The sequence below is a fragment of the Antedon bifida genome, chromosome 1 (genome assembly GCF_963402885.1).
Source record: "Antedon bifida chromosome 1, ecAntBifi1.1, whole genome shotgun sequence".
Lineage (NCBI taxonomy): Eukaryota > Metazoa > Echinodermata > Crinoidea > Comatulida > Antedonidae > Antedon > Antedon bifida.
Genome location: NC_136226.1, coordinates 25,600,944 through 25,623,427, shown reverse-complemented (window position 1 = coordinate 25,623,427; position 22,484 = coordinate 25,600,944). Strand labels below are relative to the sequence as shown.

Sequence of the window (22,484 nt, the reverse complement as noted above, 5' to 3'; positions counted from 1 at the left end):
AATGTTCTGATAAAAATCGAATAACATTTTATTAACACTGAAATATTGCATACAATATGTGAATCAATTATTAATATAAAAATGAAAAAAAAAGATAAACTATATATAAATCATCAACATCATTTGCATGTTACTATATACAATAAAATATGCAGTTGGATATTCGTGAATATTTCTCTTTGGTTTTTCATAGAAACACATACAAATAAACCTTACTATATAATTGTATACAAAAATAAATCAACAATTTTATTTTACATGTCATCATCAAATAAACAATCTTTTTAAATGAATAATAGAACAAAAAAAACTTCAATTTCAATATATTTTTTTGTAGGGTACTGATAATTACATTAATCTCTAGTATATTTCAGTATATCCTTGTTATGGTCAGGGAGAATTACAATATATAAATACAGTACAGTCTATATATTTGGGATATTATCTAAAATAAAAAAAATAATCCAAAATCTGAACCATAAATAAGTGCCCAATTGTGTAGCCAATTTTAGTTTAAAATTTACTAGAAATTTATGATATAAATTCCATATTGAGCTGCTGTGTGGTAACATTAAGCAACATTAAAATCCAACAACCAACGACGACCAAACTACATCATGTTAATTCATTGTGCGAATGCAGATATTTTGGGACGCGTGTCCTCACTCCCTCGACATAGTTTTGATGGTTCCTAGTTCCAGGTAACGACCGACAACCATCGATTGACCTGACTTAGTTATTGTCATTTTTATTAATATAAAGAATCTATAGAAATCAAAATGGAATGGAGTATGTACTGTACTCTATAAATACAATAAAGTTATACATTCAAAAACATATCATGGAATACATTCAACATGGAACTACATATAAAAAGGGAATATAATGGAATAAAGTATATTTAAGTATTGTTCAATATATAATATATTCTATATATGTAGACAAGTAATAAACAATCCATTTTGTACATAATATAATTTACACAGTACTGTATAATCTTAATATAAGAACATGAAAACAGATACTAACAACAGTAGATAGGAAAGTCAAAGCTAAAGAGTGTTGTTGAATTTGTTTAGTACACAATACAGAGTAAATGCTACTTATTCTAAAATATGAGCAGCAACCTTTATAAGTGGTTATCTTGGAAGGAAAATAGTAAGTTCTCTAGTAATAGGATTGTCATACTATTCTGCTAAAGCGTGGTTCCCACTAGCGACGCAACGCAAGGACGTAAACGCAACGCAAGCGTTTAACCAATGACAAGCGAAGTTATAGACAGTTAGCAATCACAAGCGAATAAGCCATCGCTTGTGATTGGTCAATTCACTTGCGTTGCGTTACGTCCTTGCGTTGCGTCGCTAGTGGGAACCACGCTTTACATAAAAATCATGTTTTAGTCATTCATACATAACCCATAATACATGAGGCATAGGCCCTGTTTTAGCACTCCTAAGGGGTCTTCTTCATGCTTGGTGCCCCCTAAACCACTCATAGCCGTTAAGCCACTGCATTCACATCTCCAAGTAGTATGAAAATATTGGTCTTAACAATAATAGTAATAAAATTATTTTACATTGTGCAAAGAGTATCGTTGACTGTATTCCACATAATGAGCACCAAACCTTTTTTGAATAACTGAATATTTTTGTAACAATAAAACTGTTAATATTACACAATAATACTAATTTGGCAATTGAAAACATTATAAACATTGTAGTATAATTAGCACCATTCTTTTATTACTAGGAATCAGAGTTGAGTAACGTTTTAGAAACATACATATGTTATGTTGATATTCTATGGACTGGAAATTATTGATAGTAAATACTGTTTAATACAATTGCATTGGAACTATTTGTGTAAATAAATTGCTCTGCCTTTTCATCTTTTTCACATTCATTGATTGTAATTTAGTAACATTGTTCTTTGTAGAGATACACTTGGTATCTCTGCTATGTGACAAATCAATTGGTTGGTACACTATGAAATATCAGTATCAATGTTCCATATGTACTGATAGCTGTTAATGATGGTACTGTCACATGACCCAGCTGTCATCCATTTCTGTAATCACCTGATCCTAACACTAGTGATTTGAAATCACCTGCAAATTGGATTAACTACCTACACAATTAAATTGGCATGTATGTTTCCCAATACTCATCTTCCTTTTCTGTGACTTCCTGCTCTTCATTATCAAGCTGTATTTATGAAAAAAAATACTAATTAATACCTAAAATATCATATAAATATAAATATGTGCATCTATTTGTGCATAGACAATCTATGGCACAAATACCGTGAAATATAGAAAACAAAAGGCATTTACTGTATCACTGGCAGACTAAAAATATTCTGTGATACTGAGCCTGATTAAAGCTCTGTCTACACTATCAAACTAATTTGACAAAAAAAAGTGTGATATGCCCAAAAATGGTAGTGATATGACATCATCATGTCCATATATGGGCACATCACATTTGTTTGATCCTTGCTTACAGTACATTTCTGTTACTATTGACCAATATGTATCTGAAGAAAACCTACATTATAGGTTTCTGTAAAAATCAACTCTGTGTATGGACCCGATTGAACTTTACCAATCTGAATGCGACATTTCTTCAGCGACATCTTACGATTTAGCAATAGTCGTAATGAAAATGCTGCAGCGAAAGTGTAGCTGTATATCAGTCTTAACAGAACATGACATTTTTCCTAAATAAATATCTAATGTATTGCAGAGAAATAAACTTTATTAAACTTACCGCTTCCAGTTCTGATGGTGAAAAAATTCTTCCAACAGCAGAGCGTACCGGAACCAAAAGAATAAGGAAGAAAGGGAACGCCAATGCTGCTGGTGTGACTTTGATTATCCAAAGCATTAGCAGACAAACAACTTGAATAAAAGTATACATATGCATCCGCCACGTCCTCACCTGCAAACATACAAATACAAAATTCTTTTATTGTCCAACATATGAAAATAACATAGCTCATGACAAAAAACATAACCTTAAGTACTTTAAATAATAATCTTTCTCCCTACTAGACAGAACAAGTATTTGTATTCGTTGATCGTGTGCATTTAATGTCCTCATTCTACCACTCTTGAAGGTATAATTGTTTCATTTTTTTTAAAGGTGCATATTAGCTTATAAAAGATATGTGGTCTGCATAGCACAGATCTTTAAATATGCGTCATCCAGCATATGTATAATGTGGTGTACGGTATGTGGAATTAAAGAATAATTAAATTGAATTAAAATGAAAGGTCTGTATTCTTGAGATATTCTGAAAGAGCTTTGTAATTTTTTGTTATAGTAGACCAGTTCAGCAACTGAACACACGACCTAAGTACTTTTCCCGCCCTACTCAGCACCCAATCAGTTCTGTACAGTATGTTATCTCATTTCCTGGACAGACCAGTACACAATATTCCAAAGAGAAATTGAATTAATCAGTCGTGGCAATACAGCTAATTGGAATAGATAAAATGAAATGCTTCATCTTACCTGGCGAACAAACATAGCATCTGGATGGTGCTTTACTGGCATGAACCAACATTCTATTCTTTCTACCAGTTGAATACCACTAAGTGAACTAATTCCCATATACAAAAAGACACCAAATAGTACTGCTAAAGGCACTTGACTGAGAACAGGCCCCAGTAATATTGATAATCCTATAAAATAACACAAATTATCATTATACAATAATAATGAAATGAAATTAGCTTGATTATTATATTAAAATTCTTCATTGGATCTTAGTTACATACATTATCTTCAAAATATGTAGATATTCATAAGGCCTGTGGCACAGTGTGTGAGATCGCGAGTTTGAATCAAACGTTTGTCACATTGCTTGTATCCTTTACTTATTGCTCTGTCTACACTATTAAACTAGTTTGACAAATATGCCCAAAAATCAATATATAAATAATAAATATACAGGCAAATCACATTTTTTTGACACATAAAGTTTGATAGTGTAGACAGAGCTTTTCGTTTTCCTGTCTCTAACCAGGTGTACAAATGGGTACCTGGTAAGACCTAAAACACATTTTTGCTGATTATTAGCATTATGTTTCCATACGTGTTTGATCCAAAAAATGACTGGGGTAGTAATGTGAACTTTGTGCAATGAACGCAATATAAGAACGAGGATTATTACTATTAATATTAATAATGTAGATATTACAATAAAGCTTGAGGAATTACCTATCAAGGCGTTTACTAACAAGTTAGTAACTCGTTGTTCATAAATTTTATCCAATTTTGGTTTAACACCAGGAGCGGTCGTCTTGCTGAAAGTCGATACGCTACCAATGTGAGTGACCGAACGAACAGTTGCCGCTGTCATCCAGGGAAGACCTAAGAGGGCGCACACAAACGCCAATATGCCGATAAGAAACATGTCCAAATGATATCCAGAACCCTTCTTAAGCTTGTTATCCTTTTTGTTAACAATCAACCTTAAAAACACAAAATAATGATTTGAAATAATAATGTTTTAAATATAATGCTCTCAAAAGCCTCTGAAGGGCGCTGAAACTGCATGATGGATTGAAATGATACTTTATATTTATACATATATTTATATAAATAGAACATGTTGAGGAGTATGTTTCTTTTAATTTAAAATATATGCAATACATAAAGTATGTCCATGTCCATATATAATTTTCTGGTAGTGACAAGGACGGAATGCAAAGGCTTGGTTTATAGAGAGTCAGGAGAGTTTTGTGTAGGATTATGATACCAGATGCAACATTAAAAGACTAAGCAGTCTTCAAATACAAGTGGGTGAAGTTAGTAGAACCCAAATTGCCAGCTAAAGTATGGGTACGCTTCTACTTTTCCCATCAACTTACGATGTGATAAGCGCTTCCATAAATAGCAAGATGAAGACCAGGCCTGCTGGTACTGCAGCAGCAAGCACAAATACTAAATCAAGTCGGCCATCTTGAAGTGGTTTGATAGGATTCACAAACCATGACGTGCGTTTACATGGGTCAGTCGGATTAAAACCACCACGTACTTGAAGTTTCTATTCACATAAAAAAAAATACTTTACACTTAATTCAATATTTATTTAGAATTTATTAGAATGCACTCAGGCATTTAAAGATGTATTGTCCCCCAAAAACATGAAAAATGAAGATTAATTAAATCAGACTTTGAATATGTTATTTTGTACTTTTAATAAAGTTAATCACTTCCATAGAAAAAAAACGAATAAAAAAAATGTTTTCACTTATAAAATTACAAAATAAATGGTTAAATTCAACCAAAAATCCATTGGCTGGCAGCCAATTTGACCATTTTTTGCTTTAAATTACATTTTTTTCAGGTAAATACATTTTTTTTCCGATCCAATTTTTGGTCAAAGTGGCTAACTATTGTGTTACATTAAAATGGAATATTCAACAAAAATTTGTATAAGAATTATTTTTTCAGGGGGACAATACATCTTTAATGTCAATTGCATGATTGGAAGCCCATTATGAATGTTATGAGATTTGATACTAGTAGCATGGAACAATGATAAACACTAGTGAAGTAAGGTTTGTGTTACACCATGTCTCAAGACAGATACTGGTATGCAGAGAGATGAACTGGCTGTCACAATGGCATATACAAAGTTATGGAGGAATCTAGTCATATCAGCTTGGGTATGTCTTGGACTAAGTAAAGTAAGTGATGGGTCTCCAAATAGAAATTAAATTAAAGTTGAGAATGTCTTGATGTTTCTGAAGCAAGAAGCATTTTACTACAAAAGACATAACAACAAAATCTTATCTTCATCTTATAACTGTAATAAATATATATTCTTTTTTTCCTTTTTTTTAGGGCACCACTAGTTATCGCCATGCAAATCTAAACAAAGATAAAGTATTAAATTCTTACCTCTGTGTAGACATAAGGCACGACATAATCAAATACACACATCATTAAAATACCAATAGGAACACCAAAATCACCTAGCATCTTGCGTCCCTGGAAGATTAATAGTGACATTTTCTATTTCTATACCACATCTCTAAGCTCAGCAAAAAAGACGCATTGTAATTTTATTTTATTTTTATTTCAACAGTATTTAGTAATATCTAGTAATGTATACTAGGCCTACAGTTGTAATCCTACCGTGGACAGTGTATAAAAACATGTTAACCTTTGGTGTGACTATTGTCTTAAAGGACAACTTGACCGAGGACCATATTTCTACAACGTATTAAGGATGTACATATGATTTCAGAACAATTGCGAGATTAAGGATATCGCCGCACGCGCTCGCTGTACAGCCGTCACCATAAATTGCTGTGAAATCATATATACATCCCTAATACGTTGTTAAAATATGGTCCTCGGCCAAGTTGTCCTTTAATAAGACTATTAGATCACTTTTAATGTATGCTACAATAATGCTCTGCTAATACTCTACTAAATATCTCTAGAAGCAGTAGTGCTTGCATGTTCATTTTCTAAATCTATTATAGTTTTATGCAACATATGTTGAATAATTGTAATATTCTTGTTGCCTGTGTTTGCAAATATATGTATACAATATATTTAACAATTTTTATTTTGATATGGATGAAATATTTCTGAAATAAAGAAACTGAATTACGTATATGATTTAGTATATGGGCACTTACATGTTTTCCTAAAAATCTGCTATTGCGAAATATACGCAAAAAGTATGCGATGAAGAAAGTCCCAAATGTTAAGATAACAGACATGAATGCCGTATTTGGTTCACCATATTTTTCTTCAGAAAATGTTGTGCAATCGGAGGTATTACTAGATGATGTAAGCGACGTAGTATTTTCATAGTACATGTCTGTAGATAGCATATACGGTGACTCTGTCGTTGATGCATTGTCGTAATGTTCACAGTATAAGTCTAACGATAGTAGTGGATTTTTGCTGAATATCTATGAAAAGAATTATAAATATTTTTTATATCATTTTGATTTAGCTTTTTGCTATCATCTACCAAACTATCTTCATTATTTTGTACTCATACTCTTTGAGCCCTCTATTCACCAGCCTGTGTCTCCATTGTTTTTATTTCTTTTATTCCAGTCCAACCAGGCAGTGCTTGTCTCAATTTTGTCTCACTTGTACTGATAAAAGGTGTTGCCCGAAAGCTTTGCAAATTGTTCTGGCTTTATCGTTTTAATTTAGTTTTTGCTTATTTTATTTTGTATCTCAGTTGAGATCCAGTCACTGTACCCACAGCACTGTCATTTTTTCAGTAATTTGCCTTTGGATTTATATTATATACTGTAAATTCTAATTCTAATAAAGGATAACAATTTGGAACATCATAATTCAATATCAGTCATAGAAAAAATATCTGCATACATAACTTATTAGAAATACACATTTTTCACAAATTAATTTTTATTATATTGTCTTAAATATTTATATCTAAAAAAACACAAATCATAACTTACTTTACTAAGTTTTTTAAAGACTTCATATATAAATATAAGCGAGATTAGAAGAGCAAAAATTTCTTCAGTAAATCGAGTAAAAAATCGCACCATTACACTGCCCTCAAACGCAATAACAAATATTGTGATGATGAGAATCCAGATTCCAATCCAACCCCGAAACTCAAGATATAGATCCTCAATGTCACTGCTTTTGCAAAACTATGAAAACAACAATAGACAATCAATTCAATTCAATTCAATTTCTTTATTGCTGCAAATGCCATCAAGGGCTAATATCCGCTAAAACATACTACATCAAACAAACAAATACATATTTACATTTAAAATTGTTGTTATCATTACAATAGTTATTATTGTAGCCCCGTCTACACTATCAAACTAGTGTGATGTGCCCAAATATGGTAGTGATATTCTCAAATATGACATCATCATATCCATATATGGGCAAATCACATTTGTTGTCGCATAAAGTTTGATAGTGTAGACAGAGCTTAAGTAATAAGTTCAGTAGGCCTAGAATTTTAGTCAATAATCATCAATGGATTGTGAATAGGAAATTCGCATTGAAGATATTGTAGCACAGTGCTGTATTTTAGTCCGTTTAAGATAACATGTTCTAAACTCTTTTGTCAAGAGTAACTAAAGTTTTTGATTAATTCTATGGTTTTTATTTTCTTTCTTTCTTGTATTTTTTGTTTGTTATTGATATAAATAACGTATTGCTTTTTTTAAGGATTTCAACTTAAAAGCTTTGCTTATTTTGAGTTCCTTTTTCCACAACTTTTTGATGACATATTTGTACATATCTTTAGTTTTATGGAATAAATTGATTTTGATTGATTGATTGATTAATTAATCTGTTATAATAATATCAATGTTTTATTTTGTTACCTACAATTGAACGATTTATTATTATAAATAAATTCTATTTGCACATAAAGCATATGTTTTTAATAATTTTATTTGGACAAAATGAATGACTAATGAATAAACATATATTATGTTACTTACTGAATACAGATTCTCTTCAAATATAAGCACAGGACCTGTAGCACCAATAATCATCAGAGGTTGGCCGGAAAACAAAGCAAACACAATGCCACACAAAGCAGTTCCAAATATCATCTCAGACACACCCATCCAATTATTCGTTTTCTCACCTTCAAACATAACGTTTGTAAATTTAGAGGTTTTTTTTTATGAAGACATGAAATTATACATGAAATTGACAAGCTAAATATTAAAATGTTAAACACTAACCAGATTGGGATAATGCTTAGGAATAAAAAAATCTAGGAATGGAAACAATAGTGACACAGTAATTAAAACAATTAACATGATAAAATATGATAATGGGGAATAATAATAGGAAGATAATAAGAAGAAATAAAGTAAAGATATTTCTCCATACATAGTTGCTTCATTGTGTATGGTATACAAACTTAAGCTCTGTCTACAAAAAAAATGTGATCATATATGGACATGGTGATGTTTATATCACTACCATATTTGGGCTTTTTTTTTTGTCAAACTAGATTGATAGTGTTTTTTTAGCTTTATGATGGCTATCTATAAGAAAAAGTTTTTTGATCAATCAATAAGATATGATTTATTTATATTTTTTTAAATATTTGTTAAGCGTTTAGGAAACTGATCTGTGAACCCAAAAGCTACCCAATTCAGAACAAAACCCACACAACTGCATTCCTTTTACCAGCAATTTAAGGTACATAGACAATTACAATCATAAATAGACCACCAAAACAATGATAACATATGAGAATAGAAAGACTTACCTAATAGACCACCAAATGTAATAGCAGGGGACAAACAGGCAAAGAATATGAAAATAAAGGCAGCACAACACTGTACATTAAATGCATCCGTGATGTCACTCAAGTAGAAAGGGTACCGACGCTTAATATCATTATAAAGCCCACCAAACAGTATCCCTGTCCTTTCCAGTGGGTCAATCTGCTGCACTAACTCCCCTTTATCTGTAGCTGTCAATCAAAATGTAAAACAAATATCAATTTAACATATTCATTTTCTCAATACATTATAAAAATTAATTAAAGATGTATTGTCCACCAAAAACATGAAAAATGAAGATTAATAAATACAGATTTTAAATAGGCCAATTTGTAGTTTTAATAAAGTTATCACTTTCGTTTAAAAAAATATATATTTTCACTTCAGAAAATGGCAGCCTATTTTACTATTTTTTTGCTTTAATTCAGTCAAATAATTTGTTTCTCATTTATTTTTCAAAGTGAGTACAGTAACTATTATGTGACATCAAAATGAAGTATAATAAACAGACTTTAAATAGGCCATTTTGTAGTTTTTTTTAATAAAGTTATTCACTTCCGTAAATATATATATATATATATATAAATATAAAATACTGAAAGATGAGGGCGTATCAATTTGATCTCTGGTGCGCGTGCGTACAACTGAGGACTAGTGCTGTTCCGCCGTACCACGCCGAGAATGTTAAAGAGTCGCTATCCAATCGAGTTCGAACAATACCATGAAAGCCCCAGTGGTCTAATGGTTAGGACATCTGCATATCAAGCAGGCGGTCCGAGTTCGAGTCTCGGTTGGGGCGACTTTTTCTCATTCTCACAGATTTCCTCATCTTTATCGTTTCAAATTAATTAATTAAATTTCAGTATATCACCGGGCGGTTTCGAATTAATGTTCTTTGCCTGAATTGTTTATATATATAAAAGTATCTCTTCGGAGATCCCGCCTCGTGAATAAAAATACTGAAAGATGAGGGCGTATCAATTTGATCTCTGGTGCGCGTGCGTACAACTGAGGACTAGTGCTGTTCCGCCGTACCACGCCGAGAATGTTAAAGAGTCGCTATCCAATCGAGTTCGAACAATACCATGAAAGCCCCAGTGGTCTAATGGTTAGGACATCTGCATATCAAGCAGGCGGTCCGAGTTCGAGTCTCGGTTGGGGCGACTTTTTCTCATTCTCACAGATTTCCTCATCTTTATCGTTTCAAATTAATTAATTAAATTTCAGTATATCACCGGGCGGTTTCGAATTAATGTTCTTTGCCTGAATTGTTTATATATATAAAAGTATCTCTTCGGAGATCCCGCCTCGTGAATAAAAATACTGAAAGATGAGGGCGTATCAATTTGATCTCTGGTGCGCGTGCGTACAACTGAGGACTAGTGCTGTTCCGCCGTACCACGCCGAGAATGTTAAAGAGTCGCTATCCAATCGAGTTCGAACAATACCATGAAAGCCCCAGTGGTCTAATGGTTAGGACATCTGCATATCAAGCAGGCGGTCCGAGTTCGAGTCTCGGTTGGGGCGACTTTTTCTCATTCTCACAGATTTCCTCATCTTTATCGTTTCAAATTAATTAATTAAATTTCAGTATATCACCGGGCGGTTTCGAATTAATGTTCTTTGCCTGAATTGTTTATATATATATATATATATATATTCACTTAAAACATTTTTCTCAGTCGAATAATATATAACAATATATTTTTAAAATTACCAGTTTCTTCCTCCTTTTTACGCCGGGCTTCTTGCCTTTTTTTAACCTTTCGGTTTTGATGTCGTAAGATGGGCAGCAATAGGTCTTTGTCCCATTCCCCAGGGGGGAGTACAATACTGTCATCAATAAATTCATTAATAGCACCTAGAAGATCTTGACGGCAGTCTGCTTTGTAAGCGACTTCATGGAAATTCTAAATAAAATAGACATACAGTGTAAATATAAGAAACTAGAATATGGTCACATCACAAAAGAAATAACATTGTTTTATCCAATAAAGTAGCAAAAGTAAACTACAGAATACTCTATCTATATTAAAAGATGAGTGTTGTTTATGTGTTATACATCATCTATAGAGTTAAAGTTTTTATTTATTATTTTTTTTATTTTAGTCCACCCGTCAGCATTTTCGATTTTTTTCTGGAAATGAGCTCAAGTATTACATGAGAGAAAGACCAAAAGACCAAAAGGAAGACCAAAAACAATATGGATGGCAAACATAAAAAAAGAAAACAGAACTTTTCACATGCGGACATATACACATGCTTGCTCAAAAACGTACTGAGTGGCGAACACAAGTAACGCCATATGTGCCAACATGTTTATCGTTTTACTAATTACGGTCTAGAAACTAGACTACACCGCCAAATGGCAAAACATACAAATTAAACACAAACTGAAATTTGAAATGTTTATCTACCTCATTTGACATAAGAGTTGAGATAGATCTTCCAATCTCTAGATAGTCCATGTCACCACTTGGTCCCAATAGCACAAAGATAAAACGAACTGGCACAGGAACCTCTGTGAAGTTATCTAAAATAGTACCGGTGGCAAGGCGGATAAATGACATCGCTGGCTGGTCTAAGAAGTCAACCTCACCAACAAGAACTGTTGTAGCTTCAGCATCTTTTGGGATTCGTTTCATGATGCCTTCTGACTTGTCTTCTTTCGGTTTTCTTTTACCAAGTTTGAAGTGTACTGAAGGTTTCTGACTTAACTCCTGATCTTCAGGAATGTCATTTAGATTTTCCATACTAATTGAAAATGTCTTGAGCATCGGTGCCTTCACTTCATCCTGTACAATTAAAAGTTTAGAGTAGACAATGAAAACATCACCCAATGTGTCTCAACAAATTGTATTTCTCAAAATAGATAAAGCTTATCTGTTGACAACCACATCTAGCAATAAACGTGACTAAAATGAACAACTAAACAAATCAAACTTACGGCATGGTTATTTGCTTCAGTGATGAGGTCATTAGGTTCGGTCTGAATCTTCTTCATGTCAACCGGATTCAGACTTGACGTCGAGATGTTCTTTAATAAGCCCTGACGTTCTTTCATATGCCTGTTATATAAATAATTCACTATAATAAATACTAATATTTTGTGATGTGATACGATGGGAATTAAAATAATGTAATTCATAATAATATTGTCACTCATTATAATAATGCTGATGATTATGATTTTTTATGAAATTGATGAAGCTTAATGATGAATTAAAAAAATAAAAATGTATTATAACACATCAAACAATACAACACATGTAGAACACCCCCAAGAAAACATAAAATGTAACATAAGCTTTGTATTACAACCACAATTACAGTAACAGATAGGTAGAATGCCGTACGCATGTAAATTTTTTTTATCACTATCACTAAGCATAAGGGTGATCAGTACTTACCCTTATAGGAAAGTTTTAAACTGAAGTAAATTTAAATGAAACACACTTTAAACAATCAATAAAGATAAATATTTTGAAAATGTGCAACTATAAATATGCAATGGTGTACGCTAAGTGCCTTTTTGATCTACTTCCAAAATTAGGGTGATAGGAGTGTCTTTATTAGCATGAGTACGGTAACTAAAGCTCTGTCTACACTATCAAACTAGTTTGACAAAAAAAGTGTGATGTGCCCAAATATGGTAGTCATATGTGGCTTGGTGGTTATGATGCTTGGCTACCACTCCAAGGGTCCTGGGTTCAAGTCCCGTCACATGTCAGGATTTTTTCTAAGGACAAAATGACAACTCCACTCCCAAAGACTTGTAATAAGACTTTGTTTATGTAGAGCATCTTGTGTATATGTTTGTCTTGTGAACCTTTGAGGGTCCCTAATGATCAGCAATTGCTGGATGGATCACCCTCAATAAATATGGTACAAAAAAAACAACAAAAAAAACATGGTAGTGATATGACATCATCATGTCCATATATGGGGACATCACATTTTTTTGTCATATAAATTTGATAGTGTAGACAGAGCTTAAACATGCCTGAAATTAGCTTCAGAATGATACTGTCTGTCTACTGGCATCAGAGAACCGAGATTAACGGAAGACAGATTCTTCATCAAACTTTGTCTTCTCGTTATGTGTCTAAACAAATCAAATTATAATGTGCTCAAATAAAATTCAAATTAAAAATATACTGCAATATAATACTATATAAAAAAAAATATTGAGATAGAAAATGATTTTTCATTCAAAAGTGTCTACATGCTATATAAAAAACCTATCCATGCTTTGATAGAATTAAATAAATTTGAAATAATGAATAAAAATAATAATAAACAATCGCTACAAAACCAGTTTAATATTCATGATTATACACAATAAGAGTCAGGCTACAGTACTTTATTAAAGACATTCAATACTATGGGCCTGTTCAGGCTTATTTAACCGGGTTGGTTGGTGGCTTGCCTATCAAAGTTAGCCTAGCAATAACTGGTCTATGAAGCCAACTTATCCAGGTAAATAAGTCTGAACGGTCCCTATGTCACCTGTGTCTGTATTGGAAGTAGGATTTCAATAATTGCATATATAAGTGTAAAATGTTTGTTGCAATGTGGTAGCTTCTATTTTGCAATCAAATAAACAAGCGCCCTCTATTGCTTTGTGTATAAATGATAAATTTTTTTAAATTATTCAAATGGTAAAAAACAGCAACTAAAGTGATAAAGTCTTGAAGGTCTAGCTAACCACATCACGTCAAACATACCAAAAAGTGCAATACAAATTAAAAATGTGTAATATCATTACACGCGTTGGAAGAGTCTTAAACCTCTTACTTGTGTTTTAGCAGCAATGCCCGCATTACATCGCCGCTGTTCTCTGGCTTTATCTGATCAGCCGTGATCATGTTTTCTACGATTCGATGAAATATATCTGATTGTTTTGTTTCTTCCATGTCAAGCATCAAGGAACCTGAAATATACAATGTATTTTTTCCATATTTTATTTATTTTTCAAAATGTATTTATTTATTCTTTAAAACTTCATATACATACAATACCGAGAAACTTACCAATTACAGGATGAATAAACAATATATGTTTATAAACTCTCACTTGATGTATAGAGAGAAGAGTTAATACCAGGAACCTGACATTAGGATTGAACCCTGGACTTTGGGATTGAAAGGCAAGCATGTTAACCACCAAGCTACAGCTTTACTACTTTTATAAACCATTTTAATTGGTGGTGAATTGGCGCATATTAATATATACAGTATGCATTATCATTAAATTATCTTTACCTTTTTCTAGACCTCTTCTAAGTTCCAATAAACTATGAAATGACAATGAGGCTACGTGGGGTTTACCCCATCTGTCGCCCCCTTCCTCCACATCTTCTTCAAACTTAATCCAACGTGCTTTCTCTTTCCATTGCATCTCATTATCCTCTCCTCTATGAAGTTCATCCAATTCAACAAACACCTAGAAATGTTATCAAGCATAACTTACTATACAAGACTATAATGAAAGATATCAAAGATAGGGGAATTTATTATGATACACTATTATTGTTATTATTATTATCACACTTATGTATTAGGCCTATCATCTCTCTTTTCTTTACGGCATTGTTATAAGACAGCAACACAATTTCCCAAGTTGGGATGAATAAAGTTTCCTTGTATCCTTGTATCCTTGTGATTGTAGGTAGTCTATTAAAGGGTATCCTTCACTATGCTACACTATCAAACTAGTTTGACAAAAGGAGTATGGTGTGCCCAAATATGATAGTGATATGATATCATCAAGGATTAAATAATTGAATAAAACAATATTTCATAGAGTAGAAGCTTCCTTTGGGACACCCCTATTTAAAGGACAACTTGACTGAGGAACATAATTTTACAACGTATTAGGGATGTACATTTCAGAACAATCGCGAGATTAAGGATATCGTAGCACGCGCTCACCGTACAGCCGTCGCCATAAATTGTTGTGACGTCACAGGTGCACCGCAAAATCTACTTAATGAGTCCAGATAAGCAAAAGAAACAATAAAAAAAATCAACATTTATATTTTTTAAGATTTATTTACAAAGTGTGTTTACTAGAAATTTTTGCGATTTGCCAGACTTTGCCAGAAAATTCATGACGTAAATTTTGCGATGCACCTGTGACGTCACAGCAATTTACTGCGACGGCTGTACGGCGGCGATATCCTTAATCTTGCGAAGGTTCTGAAATCATACGTACATCCCTAATACGTTGATACGTTAATAAGTTGTCCTTTAAGGAACACTTTTGGGTCACCAATATGTCACCTTCGCTTAGTTCTAATATACTCCCTATTAATATAAATCTATAAAAATTACTACATAAAAAAAAATTGAATGACAAATAATACCTCATGAGGTTTATGATCATATTTGTTATATTTTTCTTTTGTTTTTGACTTTTTGTAAGAACCCGTTCCTCCGTGGATGATAGAACTTCGTCTTCGACGTTGCACTCTGTGTCTCCTTTTCCCAGTATCCTCAAACCTATGGGCTGATAAGAAAATACAGTACACTTGGAATTAGTCTATAAGAATATACTATAGGAGCTAAAATAACTTGTATAACTTTAATGTATTATTTATATTTAAAATTATCACATACATATCTGCAAAAAAACAATAATAATTGAAAATAATTTTACTGGCCATATCTTCTAAATCTGCTTTGTTGAGCATAATTGCCTCATCCATTTCAGTTGGAATTATTTCTGCTGTATCCATCCCCTTTAGATTCACCTGACTACCAATACATGTCCTCAATCCCATATCAGTGCGACGATGGTGGTGATGCCGATGACCCACACTAGTTTGTCAAAAAACAAAGAAATTTAACTGATAATTGGTGTCTGTTTTTAGTAATTATGCATATACGTTGTTTGGTCGATGTTTGGTAGAAGACATTGGTCAATTTATTAACTTAAATATACAACAGAACCTGCATTTTACATATGGTACAGGACTGAAAGACGTGTGTAAAATCGTAAAATCCAGGTTGACCTTAATTGACCCCCAAATACGTAGCTAAAAAGGCTGCCATGTTTGCCTACTTTACAGCATGTAGCTGTCACTAGCTAGGCCTAGAATACTAGAAAAAAGGCTGCCATGTTTGCCTACTTTACAGCATGTAGAAAATGTTAAAATTACTAAAAACGATGACTTCATCGGTCATTTTATGTGTACGTAAAATCCAGGGAATGTAAAATCAGGGTACGTAAAATGAAGGTTGTACTGTATAGGATATTTATTTTAACCCAAAGGAACAATTCTACATATTATTATAAAATCTTGCTGCATCACATCGCTAACTAGAAGTACATGTCGTACCTATGCCGTGCTGCTTTACTGTGTTGAGTAACGTCCTCATCTTTACTATCATCATCTTCATCTGGAGAACCTATTGTAAACTACAAAAAACAACAACAATCATCAAAAGATTAGAGAAAAACGAACAAAGAGGATTATGGAATTGTTTACATTTTGTTGTCGGTGAATGTTAGAGATCACGCATGTACAATAATTATTTTGTAAAAGGAAAATGCTGGAGCATGTGTAAAGCCGCTGGAGCATGTGCAAAACCGCTGTTGTCGGCAGCTGTCTGTCTCGAGAGACAATAGTTATGCGCCCTCTATCCGTCATTCGGTGCAGGGTCACAGTGCCTGCTGCATTGTTGTTATGCTGTTGTTAAGGGGTTTCACTGTCCGGGCTTAAGCTAATAAAAGTAGGAATATGTCGCGCTATGTGAAACGCATTGAAAGGGCACTTTTTTCTTATCATGTGACACACAATCGTCCAATCAAATTAATTTATTTAGGTGTTATATATATATAATGGTGAACAAATGATCAATAATAGAATAGCATTCTTAGTAAACAAAAAAGGTTCGTACTTTCGGAACAGGTCTATCTGAATCCCCGTCAGTATCCTCGTACGGAACTTCTTCAATCACTGATATTGATTTCCTTGGCTGTTGTGATGCTATACTTTTTTTGGAACCAGTGTATGGCAGGCCTTCTGCTCCAAGACTTTTTGAGGAAGCTTTCCTAAGTAGTGGACTTAAGGTGTGATGTGTTTGATGGGATAACCTTCGATGTGCTATAATGGGAGACATGACAGTAACAATTTATTATCATATAATTTATCTATCATCATAAAAACTATTATCTTCATACAAGAAAAGCCCAAAATCAGCTATACAGCATGTATACTATGCTAGCCCTTTAATCAGAGGCCCATAATGCCAGGTTATTATTGCAAGCATCAAATATTGGTATTACTATATCATATAACCATTCAAATTGACAGACTGTTTTTAGTAAGTCTAAGCCTACCGGGGTCTCTATTTCAGTAAAGATACAGTACTGATGTTGAAGTGAACAGAGAACAGAAACTAATATATAAAATCATTTATGTAGAATTGTTATGACATATTTCCTGTATCATATTGTGGATAATATTCCCTGTGATATTCATTGCCAAGTGGTCTGACTGATATAGGCAGCAAGGATGACCTTTTCAGATAGGCAAACATAGTATATATCCAGCTCTGTAAAGGCATGATGGGTATAGACAGATTCTATGGCCATCTTCCAATCGTTAAATTTTTGAAGATATACACTTTTAAAATTAATTCTTACAAGTGTAATCTTTTTCACCAAACTGGCCCCGTTGAGCCATTTCTGGTTGCATGGAATCTCCAAATTGAAATGAAGCCTGGGTTGAGACCTCAGGGCTAGACATTGTCCGGAACATTTCAAGATCAAGTTTTTCCAACGGTTCAAAGATCTTATTGATGTCTGCATCCAATTCGGCATTGTGAGACTTCTCATCTTCATCCTTTTGCACAGACTTTCCTTCTTCTTCTTTTGGGTCATCTTTAATATCTGCCATTTCAATCTGGAAGAACAACAATAAATACATTTAGATGATGTATCTCTTCTCCATATTTGTCAAATTAACTGTGTTATTGCATATTACGTTCATTGCAAAATGAGATCCCAAACCGGCACATGTGCATTACCCAGTCATCACGAAAATAATAAACAATATTTAATAAAGTTTTTCACAAGTTTTGCTGACAGTTTACAATTATTCGTTTTCGTGCTTAACTGGAAACTGGCGAAATTTAATCCCTCTACTGACCGAGGACTGCCAGCTATGCAGAGCATATCATGATGGTATTTTAATGCAGTATGGCTGTATATCATATCATAGCTACAGTCTAACATCATTCTAACATTTAAAAAAATATTCTTTTAATATTACAACAAAGCTCTACAACTTTGTAAAGCTGTCTACACTATCAAACTAGTTTGACAAAAAAAGTTTGATGTGCCCAAATATGGTAGTGATATTCCCAAATATGGTAGTGATATTCCCAAATATGGTAGTGATATGACATCCTGATGTCCACATCACATTTTTTGTCACATAAAGTTTGATAGTGTAGACAGATCTTTAAGGTTTCAACTCACTGAGATACTTGGGATATCTTTACTTGTTGAACTTTTATCATCCATAACCACAGTTTGATATCTGCAAAATTAAAAGTTAAAAAAATATTCAAATTTTATAATCAAATTCATGAATTAATTCTATAAATAATAATTTGTAGATATTTTTGTTTACTACTATATTACATTAAGAATAATAAGGTAAAAAATACTGTAATATAGTATTATTATCATTATCGTTCGTTTTATAATTTAATTCAGTACGTTCATTAAATTAATGGCTTCCAGAAATATTACTTTAATTGAAAATATGTCTACATTTATTTTTGCATTAAAAAAAGAAATAATTCATTTAGCATCTAATTTTTGTATTTAATATATATATTCAGGCTTCTGGCCTATGTGCTGTGTTGATAAATGCCCTAGACCAGGTGTAGAAGAAGTATAACAAAAAATTCTTAAGTCACAAATAATTACCAGTATTTAAGATTAGTAACAATATAAAAATCATAGTTATAAAAATAATAATTAATGTATCTTTTAAGTAAAGTTTATTAATACTGTACCTTGATCAGAAATACCACATTAACCAATTTTCCTTCTGTGCTAGTTATTCCCGTACTGTCCTGGTAGAGAGTGAACAAAATGAGGCGTAATTGAAAACTATATTGTAACAATACTACAATGCATGTCTGTTAAGTTCACCCGCAGATTAAAAGCCAAAGTAAAACCATAAACATAAAACAATAGAGTTTTGTTTTTAGGTTGTTCCTGGTCTATCCTAGGGCCCAACCAGAAGGAAACAACCAGGAAAACACTAGGAAATGATAGATATCAAATATGCTTTACACACTCATCATCATCATCAATAAGGTTGTGAGTCATACTAAATTATTGTTTCTTACAGTTTCTATTAGCTATCAATAATTAACTTGCTTTTTAATATTGAGAACTTCATTCAATTTACCATTGATATTTTCTTTAGTAATGACAAGCTGTGGATATCAGTGGCTAGATCTCAATGGAGAAGTACAAGTTATCTTTTAAATTAAGAAATGTTTGTAGTAGGTTTAAGTGTGCTTGTCAATTTTCTTGTTGTCTTGTTGCTTCATGTAGAGTGTGAATTGAAATAAAATAAAAATAATACTGTACAATACAGTATATAAAATATAAAGCAGCCACTGTGCAACAATCACTATCAATTTATGCTGAATTATTTTTAACAGTTTTAAATAAACAAGTTTTATTAGTAATTTGTTATAATATAACAAAGATCATGTTGCAGCCTATTTTTAGGAAAATTAGAAAAAACCACATATTTTTCATTGGTGATCATTTGTGGTTGGTTGTGTGATGATGTCATTATTATTATCCAGAGAGTAAAATGTTCAAAAGTAAGGTCAAATTGAGACCACAATTGTGTTGGAGCTAAAAATTGCTCCACGGAAACTGAGATCCCAATCAATTGTTTTTAAAACAATTTTGTTAGAAATATGAACAAAATCGATTTTTTTTTTTCAGAAACAGTCCCTTATATAGGTTAAATAAAAACATTTCATTCACAATCACTACAGACAGTGTATACACATTTAAATTGAGGCTACCCATTTATTTATTGTGCTACTGTGACAGGGTAAACATTAGTGAAAAGGTTCTATTCATCTGGATCTCTGTATAATAAATAATAAAATTTTACTAGTTTATTATAACAATAAATTGAGATTGACCTACAGTATTTTATGTTCAGTCTGCTAAAGTACTCAATAGGCCCATTGGTAATACACAAATTAACAATTTCTCTATGAACAATTAACATTAACATCATCAATTATTACATTGGCGCCATTAGCATTTACTGTTGGAACTGAGCCATATTAATTTTAAAAACATTAACAATATGTTATGAATTTCCCTAAAAACAAAATACATTTCATGCGAGTAACATGTGACTGACACCACTGCTCATTCAGTTAATTATTAATCAGAAATATATTTAATTATACATGTATATTTGAATTGATATCTGTTAAGTCTGTTGACATTGATACTATTAGGTCGAACAAATTAGTACAAGCAATAACAATATTCACCAAATATTCTCAAACCATAATCACTGGTCTTCTATCTGAGAGAGAAAGACTTATTTTATTAGAATACTTGTTGAATATACATCAACTTTTATTTTACACTGCCAGCAAAATGTTGAAATCATTATAATGTGTATGACAAAAACATATGGTGAGCACAGGCATACATGCCAAAATTGAAGTTTAAAAAACGGGAGGTGGTGTTTTTTAGGTTAAAAGCGCCCTCTATCTAATATCGAGACCAGGTGAGGTGAGGTAAGGAGTGCAGTGTGTGGCGTGACGTCACATGGTGGCTATGTGTGAGGGGTATCCCTTTTCCGTTCAGAAAAAAATCAGATAATCGTACAATGGTTTAAATATCATAAATTTGCTTGTGTGTATAAGTTTTTTTATTAATGCAGAAAACAACACACATAATTATATATCAAAATTCAGTTACCTTTGTAATGCGGGAGAAAATGTGGAAAACAAGGAGCATGATGTTATACCGGGAGATGTGTCTAAAATACGGGAGTCTACCAGCCAATACAGAAGTGTTGGCATGTATGAAACAGGGAAAATGTTTGTTTTCACTATTAAATAGGCCTACTGTAGGCTAGAACTAAATAGGTTTATTCTCGTGAAACCCCTCGTAAACTCATAATGTGCAAATCTTCCAAATCGTGCAGAACAAACCTTTTGAAAAATAACAATTAAACTTAAAGATATTGACCTACACCAACATTCTTAAAAAATATAATGCACTTGTCAATTGTATGAGCCACTATACAACCCCCGGTAGGGGTGCATGATGGAAACATCCATTACGAATAAATGGTAGGCCTACGTCATATCAATAAACAATGGTGTGTCAATTTCCGTCACTTAATACCACCCACCTATGTTTTTTGACGCACCCCTGCGTCAATAATTATTTGTAAATAAATGACGCACCTCTGCCGGGGGCCGTATAGTGGGTCATACAATTGACAAGTGCATTAATTTAAAAAGTTAGGTCTCTAGGTAGGTCTCGTCTGTACTGGCCTAGGCCTACCCCCTCATTGAAATTGTTCTACTAGGCTAGGCCTAGCCTAGACTAGGACTCGGAATCCTGCCCCAGTCCCTCACCTCAGCATAGGCCTACTCTATATAAAAAAGAGCTCGCCTAACTCTTACTCTAGGCCTAGCTAGGCCTACTAGTTACTACCAGTTACTACCATGTCATGCCATGCCATCCATCATGGATGGAACATAGTGGCTGACTACAGTAGCTTACCTGGGCCTAGGCTAGTTAGAGGGCCTAGGCCTAGCCTAGCTAGCTAGCCTAAAGAAAGACATAGGCCTAGCTAGGCCTAGCTAGGTAGAGTAGACTAGCCTACTCACCTCTTTAATAATATGAATTTCGGTAGCCTATGATGATGTAATTTACATTATGCTGCACAACCTAACTATGATACGTTAGGCTATTCAATGTTCGGCCGTTAATGACTTGTTTTATTTCCTGTTGGCTTGGCCTCCTCCTCTCCCCTGAGTGAAAATCCTAGCTGGCTCTCTCTGCACGTACTTAGTTGTTTGTTGATACACACAGAAAAAAAATGTGGTCATAGACCTTTGACCTTTTTACTTTGAACCAATGAAAATTCTTCATCATATCTGAATCTGGATAATTT

At 33.0% G+C, this 22,484-nt stretch overlaps 1 protein-coding gene across 3 annotated transcripts; it reads right to left on the bottom strand.

Annotated features, from left to right (window-relative positions):
* Nucleotides 1-4: 4 nt before the first annotated feature.
* On the bottom strand, nt 5-22,335 carry LOC144846809 (band 3 anion transport protein-like). Of its 3 annotated transcripts, XR_013613406.1 has the most exons (25): nt 22,198-22,335; nt 19,315-19,374; nt 18,770-18,830; nt 17,933-18,191; nt 17,185-17,390; nt 16,623-16,702; nt 15,941-16,101; nt 15,648-15,790; nt 14,545-14,725; nt 14,078-14,213; nt 13,284-13,385; nt 12,228-12,348; nt 11,698-12,075; nt 10,998-11,190; nt 9,265-9,471; nt 8,480-8,628; nt 7,466-7,666; nt 6,662-6,940; nt 5,913-6,002; nt 4,877-5,052; nt 4,224-4,477; nt 3,516-3,685; nt 2,769-2,939; nt 1,373-2,204; nt 5-1,165 (listed from the first exon to the last, which is right to left on the bottom strand). XR_013613406.1 is itself a non-coding variant. In XM_078703574.1 (24 exons), exons 3-24 carry the CDS (start codon nt 18,812-18,814, stop codon nt 2,136-2,138), a joined length of 3,771 nt encoding a protein of 1,256 aa, XP_078559700.1. In that variant the 5' UTR covers nt 18,815-18,830; nt 19,315-19,374; nt 22,198-22,335; the 3' UTR covers nt 5-2,135. The 3 variants fall into 3 exon arrangements, 2 of the variants coding, with proteins under 2 accessions (XP_078559700.1, XP_078559701.1); XM_078703574.1 differs by having other exon boundaries at nt 5-2,204; XM_078703575.1 differs by lacking the exon at nt 13,284-13,385 and having other exon boundaries at nt 5-2,204.
* Nucleotides 22,336-22,484: the final 149 nt, after the last annotated feature.